The following is a 24143-nucleotide window of genomic DNA, read 5'->3' as shown; positions in this document are numbered from 1 at the left end:
AATGTTTGCATTTCTGCCATAGCCAAATGACTATTATTTGTATTCTATTTGGAGACTGCTATCCCTCCAAAGGGACTGAACATAAACTTCTCCATACCCTAAGTTGTTAGAGAGAAGGACATGTTTCTAAAAGAAACAGAAGTGAAATATCAGTAGGAAAAAAGTAGAGGAGACTTCTCTCACAGTGGGATATTGAAGAATATTAGAATAATATAGAAAAGAGAACTAGAAGGGAAAAAAACTGTATAATTAGATCTTAAAATAGATTTGATGCTCTTCATGAAGAGGAGGGGTTAGATGTTATGAGGATGAAGAAATTACTTTTCCTCCAAAGAATTTTATCATTTAGTCCTATAAGCTTTCAAATGAGAAGGCATTCAATAAAGGGATACTAAGGCAGGTATTTGGTATCTTCCTGGGCATGTATTCAAGACAAGAGTGAGAATTCCCAAAGCTTTAACCAAATGGATGATAACTACACACTTTGACTCATGTGCTCAAAAATTAAACTACCAAAAGGAATCTAAAATGTATTCCCAAGGATAATGAAGTACTGGATAAGAAACCAAAGACCATAGAGTACCAGATGTGTTTTCCTGATTATTGTCCATTGAAGGCAAGAGATGCAGAATAGAAAACTTAATTGGGAAGTTAACAGTTGACTAAATAGCTGTCTACAAAAAGTGGTACTAAAATATCTGTACTACAAGTTAAAATATAAGATAGTGGGTTCTTGACCTGACAAGAAGCAACACCCTTAACAAATTTAACAAAGGCTGGTGCAAATATATTTGAGATATATATATATATATATATATATATATATATCTTCCTGAATCTATTTTTTTTTAGATTTTTCAAGGCAACGGGGTTAAGTGGCTTGCCCAAGGCCACATGGCTAGGTAATTATTAAGTGTCTGAGGTCAGATTTGAACCCAGGTACTCCTGACTCCAAAGCCAGTGCTCATATCCACTGCACCACCTAGCTGCACCCTGAATCTATTTTTAAAAGAATTTAAAGTAAATAAAATGGGGTAAGGAAAATAAATACCATATATTTACCCCAGTTTATGAAATAGGATAGGAATGGGTAAACCAAGACTTGTGGACCTAATCCAACCAATTTCTTTTTACTATATGGTCCATAGCATTTAGATTTTTAAATAAAATTATTAATTTAATTTATATTTAACAATTTAAGAACAATTTACATAATTTAAATTGTAAATATAAATTAAATGGTGAAAATGTAAAAACTATTCTTAGCTTGATAGTTAAACAAAAAGGGTGATGGGTCAGATTTGAGCCACGGGCCATAATTTGCTAGTCCTGAAACTAGATAGGCCTAAAAGTAAAATCTAGCTCTTGGGCACACACACACACACACACACACACACACACACACACACACACACAAAGAAACATTGACAGTGAATTTTTCAAGTAATGTTCAATTTACTGTGCCATCTAGTTGCTCCTCAATGCATTCTTAATAGTGATATAAAATTATCAGTGATATGTTTGTCAGAATTTTAAGTTTTCATTGTCTAAGAGTGATATTTAGTTGTACATCAAAGCAAAGGATATGCAGCAGAATAATAATGGTACTTATTTTTTTAGCCCTTAAAATGGTGGTATCAAACTCAAATAAAAATGGAAACCAATTGTCTACATATTGACTTAGAAAATCACACTTCGACATTATCTATTTTGTGTTATATATTTATTTTGTTAAAACTTCCTAATTATATTACAGTGTGCTGCAGCAACACTCAAGAGTTTTTTGCAAACCACATGTAAACTGCAAATTATAAGATTGACACTTCTAGTTAAGATTCACAGGGGGCTTTACAAATATTTTATTCTTGACTCTCATATCATCAATGTGATAATATTGTCATCCCCTTTTTATAAGATAGAAACTAAGTCTGATAGGGGTTGTGACTTGCCCAGGGTCAGAGACCTAAGTTTCTGAAGTTAAATGTGGACTCAACTTTTCCAGATTCTAGGTTTTTCACTCTATCCACTGCGCCACCTAGCTACCTCATGTGGACAGTTGCTTTCTTTTGAGAAAGTGAGGGGTAGCTAGGTGGTGCAGTGGATCACTGGCCCTGGATTCAGGAAGACCTGAATCCAAATCCGACCTCAGAGACTTAATAATCACCTAGCTGTGTGACTTTGGGCAAGTCACTTAACCCCATTTGCCTTGCAAAAAAAAAAAAAGAAAGTGAGCTGGTGGGGCAGCTAGGTAGTACAGTGGATAGAACACCAACTGAGGAGTCAGGAGGACCTGAGTTCAAATCCAACATCGGACACTTAATAATAGTCTAGCTGTATGACCTTAGGCTAAGTTGCTTTAACCCCATTGCCTTAAATAAATAATTTTTTTAAAAATAGAGAATGTGAGCTGAATTTTTGTTTGAGCACAAGCAATCCTGCCATTGAAGCATAATTCCAAACATAGTGAATATTCAAGGTAGCCTGGGACTTTTTTTTTTCCTTTTTCCATCAGATACACTGAAACCTGTCTAGCTCCCTTTCCCTAGGCAAAAAGGTAGAAGTTCAACTGTCTCATTCTTTAACATCAAATTCTAAATATAAAAGTGTAATTCCTGAAAATAGCAATAATATAGAAATCAACCCAGCATCAACTCTTTGTCTTTCAAATTAGTCTCCAGTATCATTAGAACTTTAAGTATTTTTTCATCATTAAAACTGTCTTGATAGTAACTTATAGTGAGTTTCCATATATATATTAGGCTTTGTTTTTACTTAGTCAAAATGAAAATAAAAGAACTTCTAGTTTAGGAGCATTTTCAGAAAAACCTTGCCCAATCTATTTTATTAGTTGCCACATAATCTTTCAGCATGGACAGTTAGTTGACTCTCTCTATGTGTACTGATATTTAATATTGAAGATACTTTTAAAGACTCTTAATTTTGAAAATGCATCCTTATTGTTTGAGAGTGAAATTCTTAGGAGTTTGGCTCAATTACAGTATTTGAATTACAGGTGGGACACCCTCCCGGCAGAAAGGATTTCTGGGATGTATTCGATCTTTACAGTTGAATGGGATAGCCCTGGATTTGGAAGCAAGGGCCAAGATCACCCCAGAAGTGGACCCAGGGTGTCCAGGACACTGCAGCAGCTATGGGAATTTATGCCACAATGGAGGAAAATGCAAAGAAAAGCACAGTGGATTCTCTTGTGACTGTAGCTTCTCTGCATACAGTGGGCCATTCTGCTTGAATGGTAAGGATGAAAAAAAAAATGAACAAATAAGGGGAAAAATGCAGGGAAATTATATCAGTACAAACAAGATGTGTCTTGTGTTAGGATGAACAACTCATTTTGTGCCCTTATTTGAATGAATCTTCTACTTGCTTTCTAAATTCTTTTTCCAAAATACCTATTTTGAAAGCATTTCTATTTAATGAGGAAAAAATGTAACTGTATTCTTGAAAAGACAGTAGCTAATGCTGTTAAATCATGATATTCATTCCCTATGGGTTTCTCTAGGGATTATATGTACAATCTCCTTTTCTAGCTAAAGCTGATGCTTTCAAGTAATGTGGTTATTAACAATTTGCCCCATCTGACAATTCTCTACTTTTAAAATCATTAAAAGCATCATTGTTATTTGTGGTAATGACTTTCAGTCATGGGAGAAGATTTAGAAAGCATTGTTTTTTTCCTTGCCAACCAAATATTTCAACCAAAAGCCTAAATACTTTTCCCATTAAATATTCATATGGGATGAGACTGAGACACTTAGACCATTCATTTCAGAATATGTTGAGCAACCGCTATTACTTTAATCTTTTTTTTTAAATCTGTCTGTTGGCTCAATTCAAAGTCAGTTATTTGAGGAGAAGAAAAATGGAATGGCTATGATATCAAATTTATCAGGCATCTCTGTCTCTCATCAGTATAGATCTTTATTACTCACACAAGAAAGATAAGGTTAGTGAATAAAGAATTGACCTTGATGTCAAAAAATGCAGTTTCAAATTTTCCTGTCCATACACAGAGATATAGGGCCACGTTACCCAACCTCTCAGCACTCTACATAGTTCTCTAAGAAAAAGAATTTATGTATATTTTGGTAGAGGGAGTTTCCTCATCCAGGATTTTGCTCTGCCAATGAAACCTTAGGTCTAGTCCTTATCCCTAGGTCATATCTAAATATTAAATTTTTATCACCCTTTATTGAAATTTGAAAGACTAATTTTAATAGAAGGAACTGTGGACTTTAAATGAAGACCAAAACTTATTATCTTCGATTTTTAAAAGTTGTTTTATGTACTATGTCATTTTGTTCTCTCTAATGTTTTCTTAATTCCTTTTGGATCTGGTTCTTCTCTCATATTCAGTATCGATCTATGTTTAGTAGGTTACAAATGTAAAGCCTATATCAGATTGCTTTCTGTCAGGGGAGGGAAGAGGGTAAGAAAAGAAGGAGAAAAATTGTAAAACTTAAAACCTTGCAGAATAAAATGATTGATAAAACCCACCATTTTATGTAGTTGGGAAAACAAATACAATATTTGTTAAAAAACATTTTTCAAAAAAGAAAATTGAAAGACTGAGACAAAGTTCACTAATTTTATATTAGTGTCTCTATATATTTATCACATTTTCTTTTGTTTTCTTTAAACAAAAGAACATTCTGGACATCTGTGATTTTTTTTTAAATCCATAGAAGTCAGATGTTCTTAACCTTTATTGTGGGCATCTGTGAAACCTATAGACCCTACTTAGAATAATGTTTTTTAATGCATAAAATGAAATACATAGGATTACAAAGAAAACTACATTGAAATAGTTACCAAAAAAAAAAAAAATTCCAGATTAAGAATTCTTGATTTAGTTTCCATGAACACATTATAATCCCTCTTGTGCTTCTCAGGGTTGCAGTGAGCCTCCACCCTCTTAAATTAAAGAAAAAGAAATGAAACAATATAAATAACAGAAACTACCACCTAGTGGTCAACATTCTGGAGATGATCATTGCTAAATTTAACTGGCTCGGGGGACTGGTAATGCATGTCTTTTCTGATAGTCTCTTACTTGACACATAAAGAAAACCATTCCATCTTGTTAGGAAACAGTTGGACTTGTGTTCCACTGGCATGGACTTCCTGAGTCCAGCTCTGTGCCTTAATAAAGAAACAGGAATATGCTTTTTCTGAAGGTTTTCACATTAGGTACAAAACTGAAACAACCCAGAATTTCCAGAGAAGTAGGTATGTGTAACTTAAGTAGTAAAATGCTGTCCAAACTGTCCTGTTAATCATGCATTCCCTCCACCACCTCCAAAAAATACATGCCAACAAATAAGGAAGATATTCTCAATACTAGTTACAGTGTTCATAAGTCAGAGCAGAATTCAATTGTGCCCACTAGTTTATGTGTGTTCATCTAATTTTCTAAATGATTCCCAATTCCCCTTTTCCAATTGCAATTTAAATGTTATTTTGCAACCAAATGTTGTATGAGACATTAAGTAGTATATTGTAGGTGATAAGAAAATGATCCTGAAGTGTTAGGGGAATATAATTATTGCTAGATTGTCTAATGAGATTCTTTCCTAATTTATAATTTTACTTGATTATTTATCATATTAGAAAAAAAGTATTGCCAGAATACTATTAAACAGCAGATAATCCCCTTTCCAAACTCCCATTCTACTAAAAATCATCTGACATTTCTCTTTGTGCTTAATTTAATAGTGTATTTCTTAGGTTTGAGAGTTTGTTATTTAAAAGAAATTTTAAAAAAAGTGAAGACATCATGCATAAGTTTTTCATCTTAATTCCAGAGAAACAAATTCTATTGCAGAATTTATGCTTCTGGATAGATTTCACCTCTTCTTGGATTGATGCCATAACTAACTTAATTTTAGGTCGCTTTCAACACAAAGGAAAGAATAGAAATGAAAATCATAAGTTGCTTTGATTAAAAAAAGACCGTTTTTAGGAGTTCATCTTCAGAGTAGAGAAATAACCTTCTTACTTTTCCTTAATTTCTAGGAATATAGTACATGCCACATTTGAAGTAATAGTTACACAGAGGAGTTAAGGATATCAATAAAGAATCAAGAGAGAAAGAAATGGGAGGGAAATGACTTGAAATAAAAACTGTTTTCTGCTCTATTCTCATGATAGGAGTTCACAGATTTATGCTATATGGGGGAGTTCAATACTTGTGTTTTCAACTGATATTTTAAGATATTTTAAAAACTAGTGAAGGGACTGAATTAATAAAAAAATGCTACTGTTTTATGTCACAGTGTTTTGTGGATGCTGGAGACATGCTTTAAGTACAGGAAAATGGAAAATGTTATACATAGCCAAATTATGTAACATAATAATTTGATTGTCATTTCAGAGATTTCTGCATATTTTGGATCTGGCTCCTCAGTGACTTACAATTTTCAAGAATATTACACCTTAAGTAAAAATTCTAGTTCTCATGCTGCTTCATTTCATGGTGATATGACACTAATCAAAGAAACTATCACATTTAGCTTTCGAACAACGCGGACTCCAAGCTTGCTACTTTATGTAGGCTCCTTCTATAAGGAATACCTTTCAGTTATTCTTGCCAAAAATGGTAAGTTCCTTTTTAATGGTGGCCAAAAATAAATTAAATGAGAAAATTAGAAATATTGATCTTGTCAGTTTTTACATTATCTTTGACTCTAAAAATATGCTCTTCAAATAATATTTTATAACCATTGACTTCATTTTTCAATAATAGCCGATATATTTATTTCCATAAAGAAGTATCATTTCAATGATTTAATCAGGGTTTTTTTCATCTATTAAACTCTGATAGTTTAACATTTTTCTGTTAACTATGTTTTATTATTGTATGCATTTTTGATAAAAATATAAGCTGAATTCAATTTTAAAGTTCTTTTAAAAATATGTCAGATATATTTGGCAAATATTTCATAAAGAGTGATGTAGACAGTAGACAATGTAGCAATGTAGACATTAATATAAAATATTAAGTACATATAATTTTCCACATTTACCAAATGTAAGACATGTAAAATTTATTTTAAGCCTTGATACTTGGCTACCATTAGTTGGAATATCAGTAATGTCATTAACCATTACTAAGAAAAGACATCCAGTCTATTTCCTATGTTTGGAAAAATAGTGACATTACTCAGTAATATTGGATTGTTATCAGGAAAATTAAGGCTATAATTGACAACTTAAATAATTCCACAGAAATTTCTGGCTAACAGGTTTCATATTAACTGTCTGCCTACTTCTGGTGATGGATGGACCTGTCTTCTAACTTTCTAAACAAGGGATTTTTTAAAATTATTCCTTCACTGAATATGATAAGAATCTGTTAGCCATGAACTTTTATAATAGATTGTTATTATACACCATTAGTGAGGTCTAGTAAAATGTCTCATTTAAGAAGTTAAGGAAAAAGGGAGATCAGTTCTTTTTTATTTTTAGGTTTTTGCAAGGCAAATGGAGTTAAGTGGCTTGCCCAAGGCCATACAGCTAGGTCATTGTTAATTGTCTGAGATCAGATTTGAACCCAGGTACTCCTGACTCCAGGGCCAGGTGCTTTATCCACTGTGCCACCTAGCCACCCCAGGAGATCAGTTCTTGATAGACATGGACACCTGACTTTTCCCTTTGACTTCTGCTTTTTAGTCTCATATATTTGAGAAAATTTACTTTTAGAGTTTTCATTTGTTAAAATTCTCACCCCACCCCCACCACCTTTTTCTTGTTTAAAGATGAAAAATTCTATTAACAAGAAAAGCAACATGATATAGTGGATAGATGACAAGACATGGAATCAAGAAGAGTTGGATCCAAGCAAAGCCCATAATTCCTTAGTGACTCAGGCAACTCTCTAATGATATACATTTTAAATGAGTATTCATTTGCATTATTGTAAGAAGTTTCTTCTATGAGATTTAAATCCACTCAAAGGTAAAGGTTCACGTAATCCCTCCCCTCTCAAAAAAAATTCTATGAACAAATTTATGAACTGGTTAGGAAGCTGAATTTGTATTAATAGGAGTTCTGAAAACAAGATAAAATTAGTATTTTTGTGTTTTCTTTTGAGTTCTGAGGTTAACTAAGGAGAGAGAAAACTAAGTTGGGAAGATATCCTGTGAAGCAAATTAATTGGCTCTCTGCAGGTGAATCAGTAGTATTAGCTTTGAGGGTACAGCGTGTCTGAAACTGTTCATTTCCATATAGTTTCATCCTGAAGTCTGTGAGTGTGGCCATCTGGAATAATTTTCATACATTTCCCTAATTTTTAGGAAATTTCCTTGTGAACCTCATGTGGTTATTATTATGCTGCTAAGAATTCTACTTTGATTAACCAGACTGTACATTTCATCTGTTAGATGCTAGAATTTGTTGTAATAATTTTACACACAGACACACAAATACACCCACCCACACACACACACACACAATCACCATTTTCCTTTCATAGCATAGTTCATAAAGAAATTGTAACAGACTATCTATTGGCCACCCTTTAATTTATAAGATCGCAGTCGGAAGGAACTTTAGAGGTAATCTAGTTCAACCCTTTCACTTTATATATAACAACATTGGGAGCCAGAAAATTAAGTGTCTTACTCAAATTTCCATAGGTTATAAGTAATAGAGCAGGGTTCTACCCTAGTTTCCTCAAAAATTAGTACTACATAATGTTTCCCCTACCAATGCTATTGAAAAAATCTAAGATTTCACATCCACTCAGGAAATGATAATGTTAGTGTATTTCATAAATTAATAACTATTATAGGAAGTGATCATCTGGGAATATCATGCTTATGTTGGAGAAGAGAAGAGATATATGGTTGAGAAATGAAACATACAAATAAATTATATTGAAGAGATTGGAAACAGCATTGTCTTTTCTGGAATAAAAAAAATTATAGATTCTACATAGACTGTTGTGTAAATAATATTGGCCCTAAAATATAATTTTTGTTTTTCCTCTAGGAAGTTTGCAGATCAGGTACAAATTAGATAGTCATCAAGAGCCAGATGTTTTTAACAGCAATTTCAAAAACATGGCTGATGGGCAGCTTCACCACGTGAAGATTAACAGAGAGGAAGGTGTACTCTTTGTAGAGGTAAATTTAAGGAAGATTGATACCCAGGACATACTACCTAAGAGAAAATTCAATAATTATTCCTCTTCAAACTGCTTCTACTCAAGGCCTTTTCTTAGCTTATGGACAGAATCATTTTCAGTCTACTCTTCTGGGGAAATGCAAATCTATTGGCACTATTGTTTAATGTTAAAAATGTCATTTTTTCCTGTACTTGTTTCCTTTTTTTCTGGTGAACAAATATTTCTGGCCTCTTGCACATGGAATTGATTAATAATTGCTATACAAGAGAAAATAGCCTCATTGGATTACTTGGAGCAAAAATACTATGGGAATTTTGTTACAAAAATTCATTTTTACATTATAAAAATGTATGACTTTTTAAGAAAACTAATTTCTTCCTTATTGACTTTATGATGTCTATGAGAAGACTAGCTTATAACATATGTGTAGTTATCTTGAAATGAAAAACATCCAGTGGGAAGAGAAATACTCATGATTCTATTATAAATAAAATTATAAATATATGAGCCAGGACTGGGCAATGAATTATTATGAGCACTGGCAGAAACATTTATTTATTGGTTTAGAATAAAATTTAATTGTATGATTTTAAAGTTTCCTTTTAAGAGAAGTAGGAGCTTTTATCTTTTTAAAAAACACATTTTTATTCTAGTACTTACAAGATAATACAATGCACACAAGGAAATTAAAAAAAAAAACCTGATACATTTTTTCTAAAGTAGAAGAATAATTCCCCTCCCTCAAAATGATAAGTACTTAAAACAATGTTTCAGTAAAGATTAAAATTGCTCATGTTTGTTATGTACTTGATTATGAAACACTTTTCTTTATCTTAATGATTCATTCTTTAGTTATTTTAGTAACATTACCAACTGTTTATTTCTGTATACCAGTCTTCTTTGGCTTCTCTTCCTTCTAGCAACAAATTGTCATCTGTACTGTTATTGTTTTCTTTTGGAAAACAACTTTGTAGATTAACCAGAATCCAAGAGAGCAAGTCACCCTGTCCTCTGGTCTAGAATTCAACGCAATCAAATCCCTTGTTCTTGGCAAGATTTTAGGTAAGTAGGAGAAAGAACTCTTTCCCCCCCAAAAAAGCACAGATCAAAAGTGTTATGTTACTCACACAAAAAACACTAATCTTTTTGAAAGAAATTCCTTGTCTTCAATTTAATTATATAGTGAATGACAATCAAGGTAGAAACTATACTTCTGTCAGAGTGCACATGTAATCATGGATAAGTGCTTCCTGTAAAATGAGCAAGTGTATTCCATTAAAAATAATTTCACACTTATCTCTCTCATTTGGCAATCAAACATAATGAAACATGGTATTTTGCTTATCCTCCAAAAAAGAAGAGCTATGATCAAAGGAGGAATAAAGACCACAGATTATTTATTAATCAGTTTCCAAATCCAGAAACTATCGTCTGAAGCCAAGGTTAGAACATTTGAAAGGAAAAGATAAAGAGAAGCAGCTGTTTGTTTTCTTTCTGCTAATGAATATACCCTGGGAAATGGCAAGAGGTCCTGTTTTTTTTTTTTTCTACTGTAATGTAGCTGATGGAGGTTTTGTGATTGCAGCCTGTTCTGCTTATATGCCCTCTAGAAGTTTAGCCCTTATTCCTTCCAAATTCTCCTGATTACAACATTCAAAAATATAATCATCATTTTAGAATCATAATATCAATGTCTTTCTTTTTTCTCTTTTTTTCTCATTTTCTAATGCTTACCACAAGAACAAAATTGATTTTTTAGAAGTTTTCTTTTTTTAAGAAAAAAGAAAACATAAACACCATTGACATTTACCCCAACAGTGAAAATGAGAACATGATTTTGCTGCCTACTTCTTATTTCTGGGTTAGCAGTTATTTGTAACCTAGTTTATTTTGGGCAATATAAGTAAAAAAAAATAGTGTTGACCTTTTCAGTACTTGTATTTTGACTCATTAATCTTTATTCTCTTTCCTTATATATATATATATATATATATATATATATATATATATATATATATATATATATATATATTCCGCAAAACTGAGACTTCCTGAGTGAGCATAGTTTTGTTGAATAATCAAAATAGAAAACCAAAAAGGATGATGACTAGGTTTTTTATAAGTTTATCCAATGTTTATAAGCTCCCTAGCAAAAATTAGGGCAGCTAGCCCTGGAGTGGAGGACCTGAATTCAAATCCAGTCTCAAATCCTTGACACTTATTCACTGTGTGACCTTGGGAAAGTCACTTAACCCTGATTATATTGCATTCAGTTATCCTAATTCATATTTGACTGCTGGACCAGATGACTCTGGAGTAGAAAATGAGGCTGGTGACTTAGCATAGCACCACTTAGCTCAAGTTAAATTCACTTGCTTGTCACGGTATCACCTCCATGATGTCATGGTCTTTGAGACAGCCATTAAAAGTATAGCTGCATGTTCTCTAAATAAGGGAAATGTTGAATTTCACTATTCTCCATGTATATAATTTTTATGGAACAAATGATGATTTGCAAAGTAATATAGAAGAGGCTAAACTGAAAATAGCAATTTACATATAGACAATAATATAGGTTAAACTATTAAGGTGGAAGAATGATTAGTAGCCTTATAATTTGGATTTAATAAAAATATATGATTATTAACAAATCTAACATTTTATGTTTTATGATGCTATTTTGAAGATTAAACCAGATTTTGGTTGGAGGTGACTCACTAAAATATAACTTTAGTTAGAAAAGTGTAGTCTTTGTATTAAAATTTTAATAACTATATTTGACCTGTGTCATACTTTGTAAATTTATAGGGAAAAAATTTTTCTTTTCAATTTTATAAAATCTCATAAAATTTTAATAGTCATGTAGATGGTTTGAATTCAGTTTTCTGAGTGTCTTAACACAGTACTATTGTGTAGTGAAGGACCTAAAAGCTAGGAAATGTATACTCCTTGTTCTACCATTTAAATTATCATGCTAGGTATTAGTAATCTTACCTATAAAAGAACATGAAAAAACCAAAAACCATTCTTCAACAGATAGATGATGAAAGGAAACTAACCAAGCTATCAACAACCATATGTAAAAATATTAAGCATTAATTAATGCCAATTCACTAATAATTAGAGAAATATATATTAAAACAACTCTGAAGTTCTACCACACATTTCTTCACATTAGTCAAGAAGCAATGACAAGTTCTGAAGGGGGATTGCATGAAAACAGTCACATTTGTGCTCTCCTGGTGTAGCTGTGAGTTAATCCATTCACCCCTTTGTGGAGAATTTGCCCCAAAAGTTTCTTCTTTTCCCCACTGAATAGTGGTTTATTTTTTTCAGTTTTATGTAAAGATAATTTTCAAAATTCATTTTTCTAAGATTTTGAGTTTCAAATTTTTCTTCCCCTTCCCCCAAAAAGCAAGAAATCTAATATAAATTATTTAGAATATGTTGAACATATTTCCATATTGGTCATGTTGTGAAAGAAGAATTGGAATAAAAGGGAAAAGTTACAAGAAAGAAAAAAAATAACAAATTTAATAGAGTGAATACTGTATGCTTTGATCTGCATTCAGAATCCACAGTTCTTTCTCTGGATGTGGATGGCATTTTCCATCAAAAATCTTTTGGAATTCTCTTTGCTGTGTTGCTGAAAAGACTTAAGTTTATCAAAGTTGTTCATCACACAATATTACTGTTAAGCTATACAATGCTCTCCTAGTTCTACTCACTTCACTCAACATCATTTTATGTAAGTCTTTCTGGGCTTTTCTGAAATCTACCTGCTTATCATTTATTATAAAACAGTAGTATTCCATTATATTCACATACCACAACTTGTTCAGCCATTCCCTAACTGATGGGCATCCCACAATTTCCAGTTCTTTGCCAACACAAAAAGAGTTACTATAAATATGTTGCACTTTTTTCTTCTTATGATCTCTTTGGGATACAGACTCAGTACTGGTATTGCTGGATCAAAAGGTATGCACAGTTTTATTGTCCTTTGATTAGAGTTCCAAATTGCACTCCAGAAAGATTAGATCAGTTTACAACTCTTCCAAAAGTGGTTTAGTGTCCTATTTTTCCCACATCCTCTCCAACATTTATCATTTTTCTTTTCTATAATATTAGTCAATCTGATAGGTGTGAGGTGTTACCTCAACATTGTTTTAATTTACATTTCTCTAATCAATAATGATTTCGAGCACTTTTTTCACAATATTATACAACCTGTTCTAGCCCCTCCTTTCTCCCCTTTCCTTCTTCTTCTTCTTCTTCTTCTTCTTCTTCTTCTTCTTCTTCTTCTTCTTCTTCCTCTTCTTCTTTTCTTTCTTCTTTCTTCTTCTTTTTCTTCCTCCTCTTCCTTCTTTACTTCTCTCTCTCTCTTTCTCTCTCTCTCTCTCTCTCTCTCTCTCTCTCTCTCTCTCTCTCTCTCTCCCCCTTCTCTCTTCCTTTCTTTCATTCCATCTCTTTCTCATTGTTGTGGTTCAATGGAAAGCACTTTGCCAGGAACAGATGTTTAAACACAAAACAAAAAAAATAGAAGAGAACATTTTGTTTCTTTTATGACAAATTATAAAAGCTCAAAAATTTTGTAGTTGTCATTCTGCCAGCCACAAAAATCACAAATCTAAAAGGGACCACAAAGGTCATCTTGTTCAAACATCTTAATTTCCAGATAGGAAACTTAGACACAGTTTATTAAACTGATTTGGCCAACTGATACACAGATTATAAGTATCAGAGACAAAAATCTGACTCCAGATCTAATAGTCTTTCCATTGTATCATGTGAATTCCTAAAAAGCAATTCTTTATAACAAAAAAACATTTTAAGCAACTAATAATTAAGAAATTACTAAAAATAGAAAATTGAGTAAGCTTATACCTTCTCTTCATTCTGATATTATTTTTGTTTGACATAGTTGAACATCTTCAGTTGAAAATATTTCTTTTAGAAATATTTAATCCAGTCTACTAATTAGAAATTTATGATGTTAACAAAATAATATATTTAAATATAATATCACATTCATGGATTTGACTATATTTGTCTTATCCCAAAATAAGTTCAGAATTTTAAAAGATATTTAAAACTTCAGTATTTCCAGAGCCTGTAATTTGACTGGTGTCAGCTCCCCTTCCATTTAGACCACACCCTCTACAGTATAACAGATGGTGTTCAAGAATTGTTATAAAAAAAATCACCCCTAACCAATCTTATGATGAGATTTTAATGTACATGGGCTTGTCCTTCCATGACAGGTATATAGGCCAATTCCAGATGTGCACTTGATGTGCACTTTTTAATTTTGAAAGAACTTTCAGTTTTCTCCAATGATAGGCTAACTTGATGGAGCAATGGATAGAGTAGTGGCCCTAGAGTCAGGAGGACCTGACTTCAATTCCAGCCTCAGAGACTTAATAATTACCTAGCTGTATGACCTCGGGCAAGTCACTTAACCCCTTGCCTTGAGAAAGAAAACAAAAAACAAAACAAAAACAAAGAAAATGGACTGAATTATATGCCACTTATGGAAATTAAGATATCTTTAAAATAAAAAAACAATACATTTATTTTTTTTTATTTTCTTTTAGGTTTTTTCAAGGCAAATGGGGTTAAGTGGCTTGCCCAAGGCCACACAGCTAGGTAATTATTAAGTGTCTGAGACTGGATTTGAACCCAGGTACTCTTGACTCCAAGGCCGGTGCTTTATCCACTATGCCACCTAGCTGCCCCAAAAACAATACATTTAATGAAAAATAACATTATTTTAAGGCTTTATGTGAACTGGAGTTGGAGATATAATGAGATCTATATTTTTCGATGTAGTAACATAAAAGATGCTCTAGAATAATGGAGAGAGGCCAGGTCTGAGAGTCAGAAATACTTCATTTCAGTTCCTAGCTCTGACACATATTGACTACATGATATTGGTCAAATCTCCTAAACTCTCCTTACCTCTCAGAAAATTATTTCAAGATAAAAAATTTCAGAAAAAATGCTGACCCATCATGACAGAGGAAATTTTACCAGCTCTTCTTGCACTTATGAAATTATTTTGTTGCTTGGCAATGGAGTTGTTAAAAGTCCTTGCCTCAAATCCAGAAAATCTGAGTTCAAATCTCATCTTAGAAACTCTCTTGAGTATATAACTCTGGGCAGGTCAATTAAGTTATATTTGCCTCAGTGACTTCAACTGTCAAATAGAAATCATTTGCAGCTGAATCCCTGAGTTCTATAGCTAAAAAAAGAAAATATTTATAAAGGACTTAGTATATGTGCGGCGTGTACAAACAATTGTTTACATTATTAATTTTTCCAAAACAGAAAAAGAAAAACGACTAGCATTTTTCTAACTGTAAGGTTTAGCTAAAGAGACAAAATTGTGTCTAAATGCAAGTTAATAAGATAAGTGGCAATGGTTCTGAGTCATGTTTAGAGGAAGAAGTAACTGTCCTTTACAATGAGAGATTTCACTGCAGAGAACTGCATTGTCTGCCCAAAACATTCTCTACTTAATTACATTTATTTATCTTCTATCTGGGTCTATGATATGACTCTGTGTGAGTTGAAAATGCGAAACCAAATGCCTAGACAAATCTTCAAGGTAACTTTAGTCTTGTAGGCACAATCTTTGAGTGGTGATGATTAATGACGTTTATGAAAAATTCATGGATTTGACTATATTTGTCTTATCCCAAAATAAGTTCAGAATTTTAAAAGGTATTTAAAACTTCAGTATTTCGAGAGCCTGTAATTTGACTGGTGTCAGCTCCCCTTCCATTTAGACCACACCCTCTATTGTAAAACAAATGGTGTTCAAGAATTGTGATAAAAAAAAAAATCAGCCCAAACCAATCTTATGATGAGCCATTAGTCTAGATAGGCTTGTCCTTCCATGACAGGTATATAACCCAATTCCAGATATGCACTTGATGTGCACCTTTTAATTCTGAAAGAACTTTCAGAGTTTTCTCTAATAATTGCTAATTTTGTGAAGATGAATGTTATTTAGTCTCATTAAGTCTCAATTCCTTCAACTGTAAAATGGGAATAATTATATCTTTTCATATTTTTTGCAACCTATAGTAATTTCTTTGCAGATTTGTTTTGAGAATTGAAATGAAATGTATGTAAACGTGTTTTATAAGTCTTCAAGACAATAAAAACATCAGAAACTATTATATTACATTCAAAAGCCTGCCCATATAAAAACTAAGACCAGTTAAGAAAATATATTATTCTGGGCTACTTTATTTTAAGAAGGCTTTAAATATTACCTCTATGATGTTGAATCTCATATTTATATTTTTCTCTTTTGCTGAACTTTTCTTTTATCTTATTTCTTTCATAGTGAAAATGTCAATTGATTCATTTCAGTTTAGTTTGCTTTATCTTTAGTCACTGGATAGGATTACATAATTACGGAGTGCTGTAGTAGTGTTGATAATTATTGTTGTTGAGTCTTGTCTAACTCTTCATGAACCCATTTGAAGTTTTCTTGGCAGAGATCCTGGAGTGCTTTGCCTTTTCCTTCTCCGGTTTATTTTACAGATGAGAGATTGTGTAGTAAATAGGGCTAAATGATTTGCCCAGGGTCATACAACTAGGAGGAGTTTAAGGCTATATTTGAACTCAGGAAGATGACATCCTTTCTGAATTACTTAAGTCTCTACACTGTATCCAATTGTGCCACCTTTGCATTTAGTGTATTATTGCCTCAGTGGCAGTTGATAGGGAAAGGAGATACTAGTCTTGTGATTTTATTAATAAATACAACTCTAAAACGAGGAAACTCACACTTTCAATGCAGATTAGCATTTCTAAGATCCTAAATAATTGCTTGGAAAATTGAGAAATTTCCCAAAAGTCAAAGATCCAGTCTGTGTCAGAGACAGACAGAACCTAGTTCTTTCTGGTCCTGAGATTGAGAAACTTTTCTTACTTTGTTACTTTTAGCACTTCCTGTTCCTTTAACTATCATTCCTCAGTGAACAGAGTAAGCGATATGTTACTCACTACCTAAGTGATACTGGGAAAATTCACATCTGTTGGACTCAGTTTTCTCAAGTGAGAAATTAAGAGGTTAAACTAGATAATTTCTAAGATCCTATAATGATTAGTACTTCCGAGGTTTTTCTGTTTCATTTTATTTTGATTTGTTTCAGTTTTTTACCCTCTCTGACTTTTTTTCATTGAAACTATGTTTTATTTCTCCAATTACATGCAATGATGGTTTTGCAATATTCATTCACTTGCAGATTTTTGAGTTCCACATTTTTCTACCACTCACCCTTACCTGCATCCTCTCCATGGAAGCTAACAGTCTAATAAAAGTTGTACATATACATTCCTGTTTAACATATTTACATATTTGTAAAATTATGAAAGAGGAATTAGAACTAAAGGGAAAAATAACTATGAGAGAGAAAGGAAAAGCATAAAAGTTTTTTTAAGTGAGCATTGTATACTCTGCTCTATATTCAGACTCCACAGTTGTGTTTTATTTTTTTTTCTCTGAATGTGGATGTCATTGTCCATAGCAGGTCTCTTAGGTTTATCATAGGTCTCTGAACTGCTGAGAGGTGCTCCATCCATCATGGTTGATCATCTCACAATATTATTAATGTGTACAATGTTCTTTTGGTTCTGTTCACTTCACTCAGCATCAGTTCATGCAAGTCTTTTTATGCTTTTCTAAAGTTCAATCACTCATGATTTCTTATAAAACAATAATACTTCATAGCATTCATATACTATCAGCTATTCCCCAATTGATGAGTATTCTCTCAATTTCTAGTTCTTTGCTTCCACAAAAAGAGGTGCTATAAATATTTTTGAACATGTAAGACTTTCACTGCTTTTCTATGATTTCTTTGGAATATAGACCTAGTATTGGTATTGCTGGATGAAAGGATATGATAAATTTTATTGCTCTTTGGTCATAGTTCCATATTGCTTTCCAGAATTATTGGATCTGTTCACAACTCCACATACAATGCATTAATGTCCTAATTTTCCCACATCCTCTTCCATTGATCATTTTTTAATTTTTGCCATCTCAGCCAATCTGATAGGTGAGAGATGGTATATTTTTTTTATATGACTATAAATAGCTTTAGTTTCTTCTTCTGCAAACTGATTGTTCTTATTCTTTGACCATTTATCAATTAGGAAATTGCTTTTAATATTATAAATTTTAATCTGTTTTCTATATATTTTAGAAATGATTCTTTTATCAGAAACAATAACTGTAAAAGTTGTTTCCCAACTTTCTGCCTTCCTTCTAATCTTGGCTAAATTGCTTTTTATTAGTGCAAAATATAGCCAGAATCATCCATTTTGCAATTTATAATGTACTTTATTTTTAGTTTGGTCATAAATTTTTCCTCTCTCCATAGATTCTCCAACAGATACAGTATTTTTTGATCTCTTAATTGGTTTATGGTATAGCCCTTTATGTCTAAATTCCATATCCATTTAGAACTTATTTTGGTCTAAAGTATGAGATGTGGGTCTGTGCCTAGTTTTTCTCCATACTATTTCTAAGTTTTCCCAACAGTTTTTGTCAAACAGTGAGTTCTTATTCCATTAACTAGTGTTGGGTTTGCAAATAGTAGATTACTAGAATAATTTTCTACTGTTTCTTTTGAACCTGCTCTAATCCTCTGATCTGTTACTCCAGGCAGTTCTGATGATTGCTGCTTTATAATATGGTTTTTAGATCTGGTACAGCTAGACCACCTTCCTTTGCACTTTTTTTATCATTTCCCTTGATATTCTTGATCTTTTGTTGCTCCTGATAAATTTTGTTACTGCTGTTTCTAGGTCTGTGATATAGTTATTTTATGGTTTGATTGGTATGACACTGAATAAGTTAAGTTAATTTGAATAAAATTGTCATTTTTATTATATTAGCTCAGCCTAACCATGAGCAATTGTTTTTTTGTAATTGCTTAGATCTGACTTCATATGGAGAAAAGAATTTTGTAATTGTGTTCATATGATTTCTGTGTATGTCTTGGGAGGTAGATTCCCAAGTATTTTATGTTGCCTACAGTTACTTTAAATTAAATTTATTTTTTTTATCTCTTGCTGTTGGCTTTATTGTTCATCAGTAGAAATGCTAATGATTTATGTGAGTTTATTTCATATTCCACTACTTTGCTAAAGAGAATTGTTTCAAGTAATTACTTAGCTGATTTTCTAAAATTCTTTTTAGTATACCATCATAAAATCTGCAAAGAGTGAAAGTTTTGCTTTCTCATTGTCAATTTTAATTCCTTCACCTTGATTTTTCTTTTATTGGTACAACTAACATTTCTAATATTATATTGAAGAGTAGTAGTGATGAGCATTCTTGTTTCATCCCTGATCTTACTGGAAATGCTCTGTTTATCCCCATTGCATATGATGCTTGTTGATAGTTTTAGTAGATAATACTTAATATATTAAGAAAAACTCCATTTATTCATATACTCTCTAGTGGTTTTTAATAGGAATGGTGTATTTTGTCAAAGATTTTTTTCAGCATCTATTGAGATAATCATATGATTTCTGTTAGTTTTGTTATTGATAGGGTCAATTATGTTGTTAAAATCAAACCATTCATGCCTACTTAGTATAAATTCTACCTGATCACGGGTGTATTATCCTAGTATTAACTTATTAAAATCTCTTTACTAAAGTTTCATTTTGAATTTTTGCATAAATGTTCATTAGGGAGATTGGTCTATAATTTTCTCTTTGTCTATTTTGAGTCTTCCTGGTTTAGGTATCAGTACCATATTGGGGCCGGTACTATATATTCCATAAAAGGAATTTGGCAGAATTCCTTCTATTTTTAAAAATTAATTGTTCCTTAAATATTTGATAGAATTCATTTACAAATTCATTTGGGCCTGGAGATTTTTTCTAAGGTAATTTATTGATGGTTTCTTTATTTACTTTTTCTGAAATTTAAATATTTTATTTTATTTCCACTTCTGTCAATCTGGGTAGCTTATATTTTTATAAATATTCATCCATTTCACTTATATTGTCAAATTTATTGGCATACAATTGGACAAATAGCTTCAAATTATTACTTGAATTGACTTCTAATTGTTGGTGAGCTCATCCTTTTCATTTTTGATACTGGTAATTTGATTTTCTTATTTTTTAAATCATTAACTAAAGTTTTGTCTAGTTTTTTAATTTTCATAAAACCAACACAGTTTTATTTATTAATCCAATTGTTTTTGTACTTTCAGTTTTAATAATCTCTCTTTATTTTCAGAATTTCTAATTTGGTATTTAATTGGAGATTTTTAATTTGTTCCTTTTTCCATTTTTTGGGTTGCATGACCAATTCATTGATCTCTTGTTTCTCAATTTTATTCACATAAGCATTTAGAGACATAAAATTTCCCCTAAAAACTGCTTTGGCTGCATCCCACAAATTTTGATATGATGTCTCATTGTTTTAATTGTCTTGGATGAAACTGTTTGATCCACTCATTCTTTAAAATTAGGATATTTAGTTTCCAATTAATTTTTGTTATTTTTCCATGGTCTTTTATTACATTTAATTTTTATTGCATCATGAAAAGAATGCATGTAATATTTCTGCCTTTCTGCATTTGAATGTAAAATTTTTATGCCCTGATTCATGGTCAATTTTGGTATAAATGCCATGTTTTGCAGAGAAAATAGAGGCAACTAAGTAGCACAGTGGATAGGACATTGATCCTGCAGTCAAAAGGACCTGAGTCAGGCTGGACACTTAATAATTAACTAGCTGCATGACCTTGGGCAAATCACTTAACCCCATTCCCTTGCAAAATCAAACCAAAAAAGGGGGGGGGAGAAAATGGTATATATTTTTTAACCCTCATTCAGTTTTCTCCAAAGGTCTATAAATTTTCTAAAATTCTATTTACCTAATTCTTAACTTCTTTCTTATTTATTTTGTGGTTAGATTTATCTAATTCTGAGAGAGAGGGAGGTTGAGATCCCATATTATTAAATTTTTCTGTCAATGTCTCCCTGTAATTTGTTTAGTTTCTCCTCTAAGAATTTGGATGCTATACCACTTGGTGCATATGTGTTTAATAATGCTATAACTTCATTGCCTATGGTGTCTTTTAAGATGTTGTTTCCTTTCTCATCCCTTTTAATGAGATCTATTTTTGCTTTTGCTTTATCTGAGATCAGAATTGCTACCACTGTTCTGCTCCAGCCTTTTTCCTTTACCTGTGTATAATTCTCTATTTTAAATGTGTTTCTTGCAAATAACATTTTGTAGGATTCTGCTTATTATTCCATTCTGCTATCTGCTTCTGTTTTATGGAAGGGTTCATCCCATTCACAATTATAGTTAAGATTACTAAATCTGTCTTTCCTTTCATGTTTTCTTTCCCCCATTTGTACTTATCTCTTTCCTTTCCCTTTCACCCTCCACATAAATGTTTTCCTCCATTTCTTTATTTAACTTTACTTTTACTTTTGCTTTCCCCTTTCTTCTCCTTTCTTTCCTTCCTCCCTCCCACTTCCTATAGGATAGGATAGATTTTTAAACCCAATTGAGAATGTGTGTTATTTCTTCTTTGGGTTAAATCTGTTGAGAATAGGATTTACTGATGACACTCTCCCTTTTTTTCCCCTCTTCTAGAATTAGACATTGTGCTTCTTCTTGTGGTGTTATTTATCCTCCATTACCTAACCTTTTTCTTTTCATCTCTTTATTATTTTAACCCTGTCTTGTACCTACATCCCCCCCTCTGTCAAAACATATCCTTTTATCTGTCCCAATAAAAGTGCAATTCTAAAGGATTGATTGACTGATAAACAATGTTGGCTTCCCTGTTCAACTACATTCCCCTTTTCTTTTCCATTAGAAATACATTTCTCAAGAGTCATGAATAACATCAAATTTTAATCAATTTATACCACACCCTTTTTTCAAGTACCTTCTTATAGACATATAATCCTCATAAACTAAAATATCATGTAAAGAAAATTACTTCATAAATCATTTGTATCCTCCTCTTTCTCTAAGTATACTACTCAAATTGGAACTAAAGTATCAAATAAATCATTATGTCTAGTCCCTCTAATGATACTCTCTCCCTCTGTCCCTATAATATTACAACTCTAGTACTACAACCCCTATTCACTAAGGTACAGAATAATGATCTATTTATGTCCAGTCCTTCCAGGGACACATACTTTCTGTCTCTTTTCCTATTGTACCATCACCCTTATTAATTAAACTATTAAGTAAGCTCCCTCTGTCTTTATAGTAAAACAGCCATTGTTAACTAAAGTATCAAGTAAAACAAGATCACTTCGTGATTTAATTATGTGCAGATCCTTTAAATATACCCCCTCCCTCTGTCACAACCTGCAACACACTTCATGATCCTTTATACCCATGCCCTCTACGTGCAATCCCCCCCCCAACTATATTCAGCCCTTATTAGCTAAAATATTGGCTAAAAGCTCATTGCTTTCATGGTCATCCTATATCCATATTCTCTCTAACAGCGTTTCTTTTGACTATCCTGAGCAAAATACAATTTTTAAGAGTTACAAGTATTAACCTCCCTTTAAGGAATGTATACAGTTAAATGTTCTAGATTAATGTTTTCCCCTTTCCACATACCTCTTTATGCATCTCCTGAGTTGTGTTTTTGAAATTCAAATTTTCTGTTCAGTTACAATCAGAAAATTTTGGAAGTTCTCTTTTTCATTAAAAATTCATCTTCTCCTCTGAAAAAATATGCTGAAATTTTCAGGGTAGTTAATTCTTGTTTATATTCTGAGGTCTTTTGCCCTTTGGAACATCATATTCCAGGTCTTCCAAACTTTTAATGTTGAAGTTGATAAATCCTTTTTGACTACTTGTAGTATTTTCTCCTTTACATAAGAATTCTGAAATTTGCCTAAAATATTCTTGGAGTTTTTATTTGGGGGGGGGTCTCTTTTTGAATCTTATAGATGGATTCTTGTTCTTCATTTTTGGGGGGAGGGGGTTCACTTCTTCCTCTATACTATTAGGGCAGATTTCCATGATAATTTCCTGAAAGATATTTCCCCAGATTATTTTTTATCAAGATTTCCTGGTAGATTATTTATTTTTCCTAAAAGGTACTTTACATTTTCTTCTATTATTTTAAACCTTTTGGATTTTTATGATGGAATCTTGAGGTCTCAGAGTCATTAGTTTCCATTTCTTCAATTCTAATTTTTAGGGTTTTATTTTCTTCAGTTAACTTTTGTGTTTTCTTTTCCACCTGATTAATTTTCCTTTTAAATGAGTTGTTTTCCTTTTTGAGTTGATTTATTTTACTGTTTGATGAATTGTATTCCTTTTCCAGTTGATCATCTTTATTTTAAAAGGAGTTGACTTCTTCAATCAACTTTTCATAATTCTCTGCATAGCTCACATTTTTTCCCATTTTTTAATTTTCTTCTCTTTGGTTTTTGAGCTCTTCCAAGTGGTTTTGGATTTGAGGCCCACTTATAAACTTTTTTGAGGCTTCACATGTAAGCAATTTGTCATTGCTTTCTTCTTCTAAAATGTATTTTTATCATCTCTATCAGAATAGCAGCTTTCTATGATTAGTGGTTTTTTTTTTTGCTTTTTTTACTCATTTTGATAGTTTAGCTCTGCTCCTAGAGCACAAGTAGTATGTTCCAAGCTTTTTATGCTAGTCTGGGATCTTGTTCTTGACTTATTGCTTGCTGAGGTGTTGCCTATTGAGCCCAAGTATTGCCTATTCAGAGACTTGTTTCCTCCTTTATTCCAAAACTTTGCCTATTCAGTGGTTTGTTCACAACACAGTCCCATCTGTTGCCCCAGCATTCCTAGGGCTTGGATTTTATCAGCTTGGAGCTCTCCCTGCTGCCCTGCTATCAAACTGGTTTGCTGAGCTTGGACCTGAGCTAAGCTGTGGCTAAGAGCCCGTTTGGTGGCATCTGTATCTTTCAGGTCTAGGCAAACATTTCATTT

General features: G+C 32.3%; 1 protein-coding gene across 2 annotated transcripts in view; it reads left to right on the top strand.

Annotated features, from left to right (window-relative positions):
• Positions 1 to 24143, top strand: part of CNTNAP4 (contactin associated protein family member 4) — a 588793-nt gene that overhangs the window by 552364 nt on the left and 12286 nt on the right. For both annotated transcript variants that reach the window (XM_074208780.1, XM_074208782.1), the window contains exons 18-21: positions 3014 to 3253; positions 6392 to 6616; positions 9010 to 9143; positions 10120 to 10207. In XM_074208780.1, coding sequence (XP_074064881.1) covers positions 3014 to 3253; positions 6392 to 6616; positions 9010 to 9143; positions 10120 to 10207 — 687 coding nt within the window. The remainder of the gene's footprint in view (positions 1 to 3013; positions 3254 to 6391; positions 6617 to 9009; positions 9144 to 10119; positions 10208 to 24143) is intronic.

The sequence above is a fragment of the Macrotis lagotis genome, chromosome X (assembly GCF_037893015.1).
Source record: "Macrotis lagotis isolate mMagLag1 chromosome X, bilby.v1.9.chrom.fasta, whole genome shotgun sequence".
NCBI lineage: Eukaryota > Metazoa > Chordata > Mammalia > Peramelemorphia > Peramelidae > Macrotis > Macrotis lagotis.
This window is presented reverse-complemented; position numbering and strand designations above follow the sequence as displayed.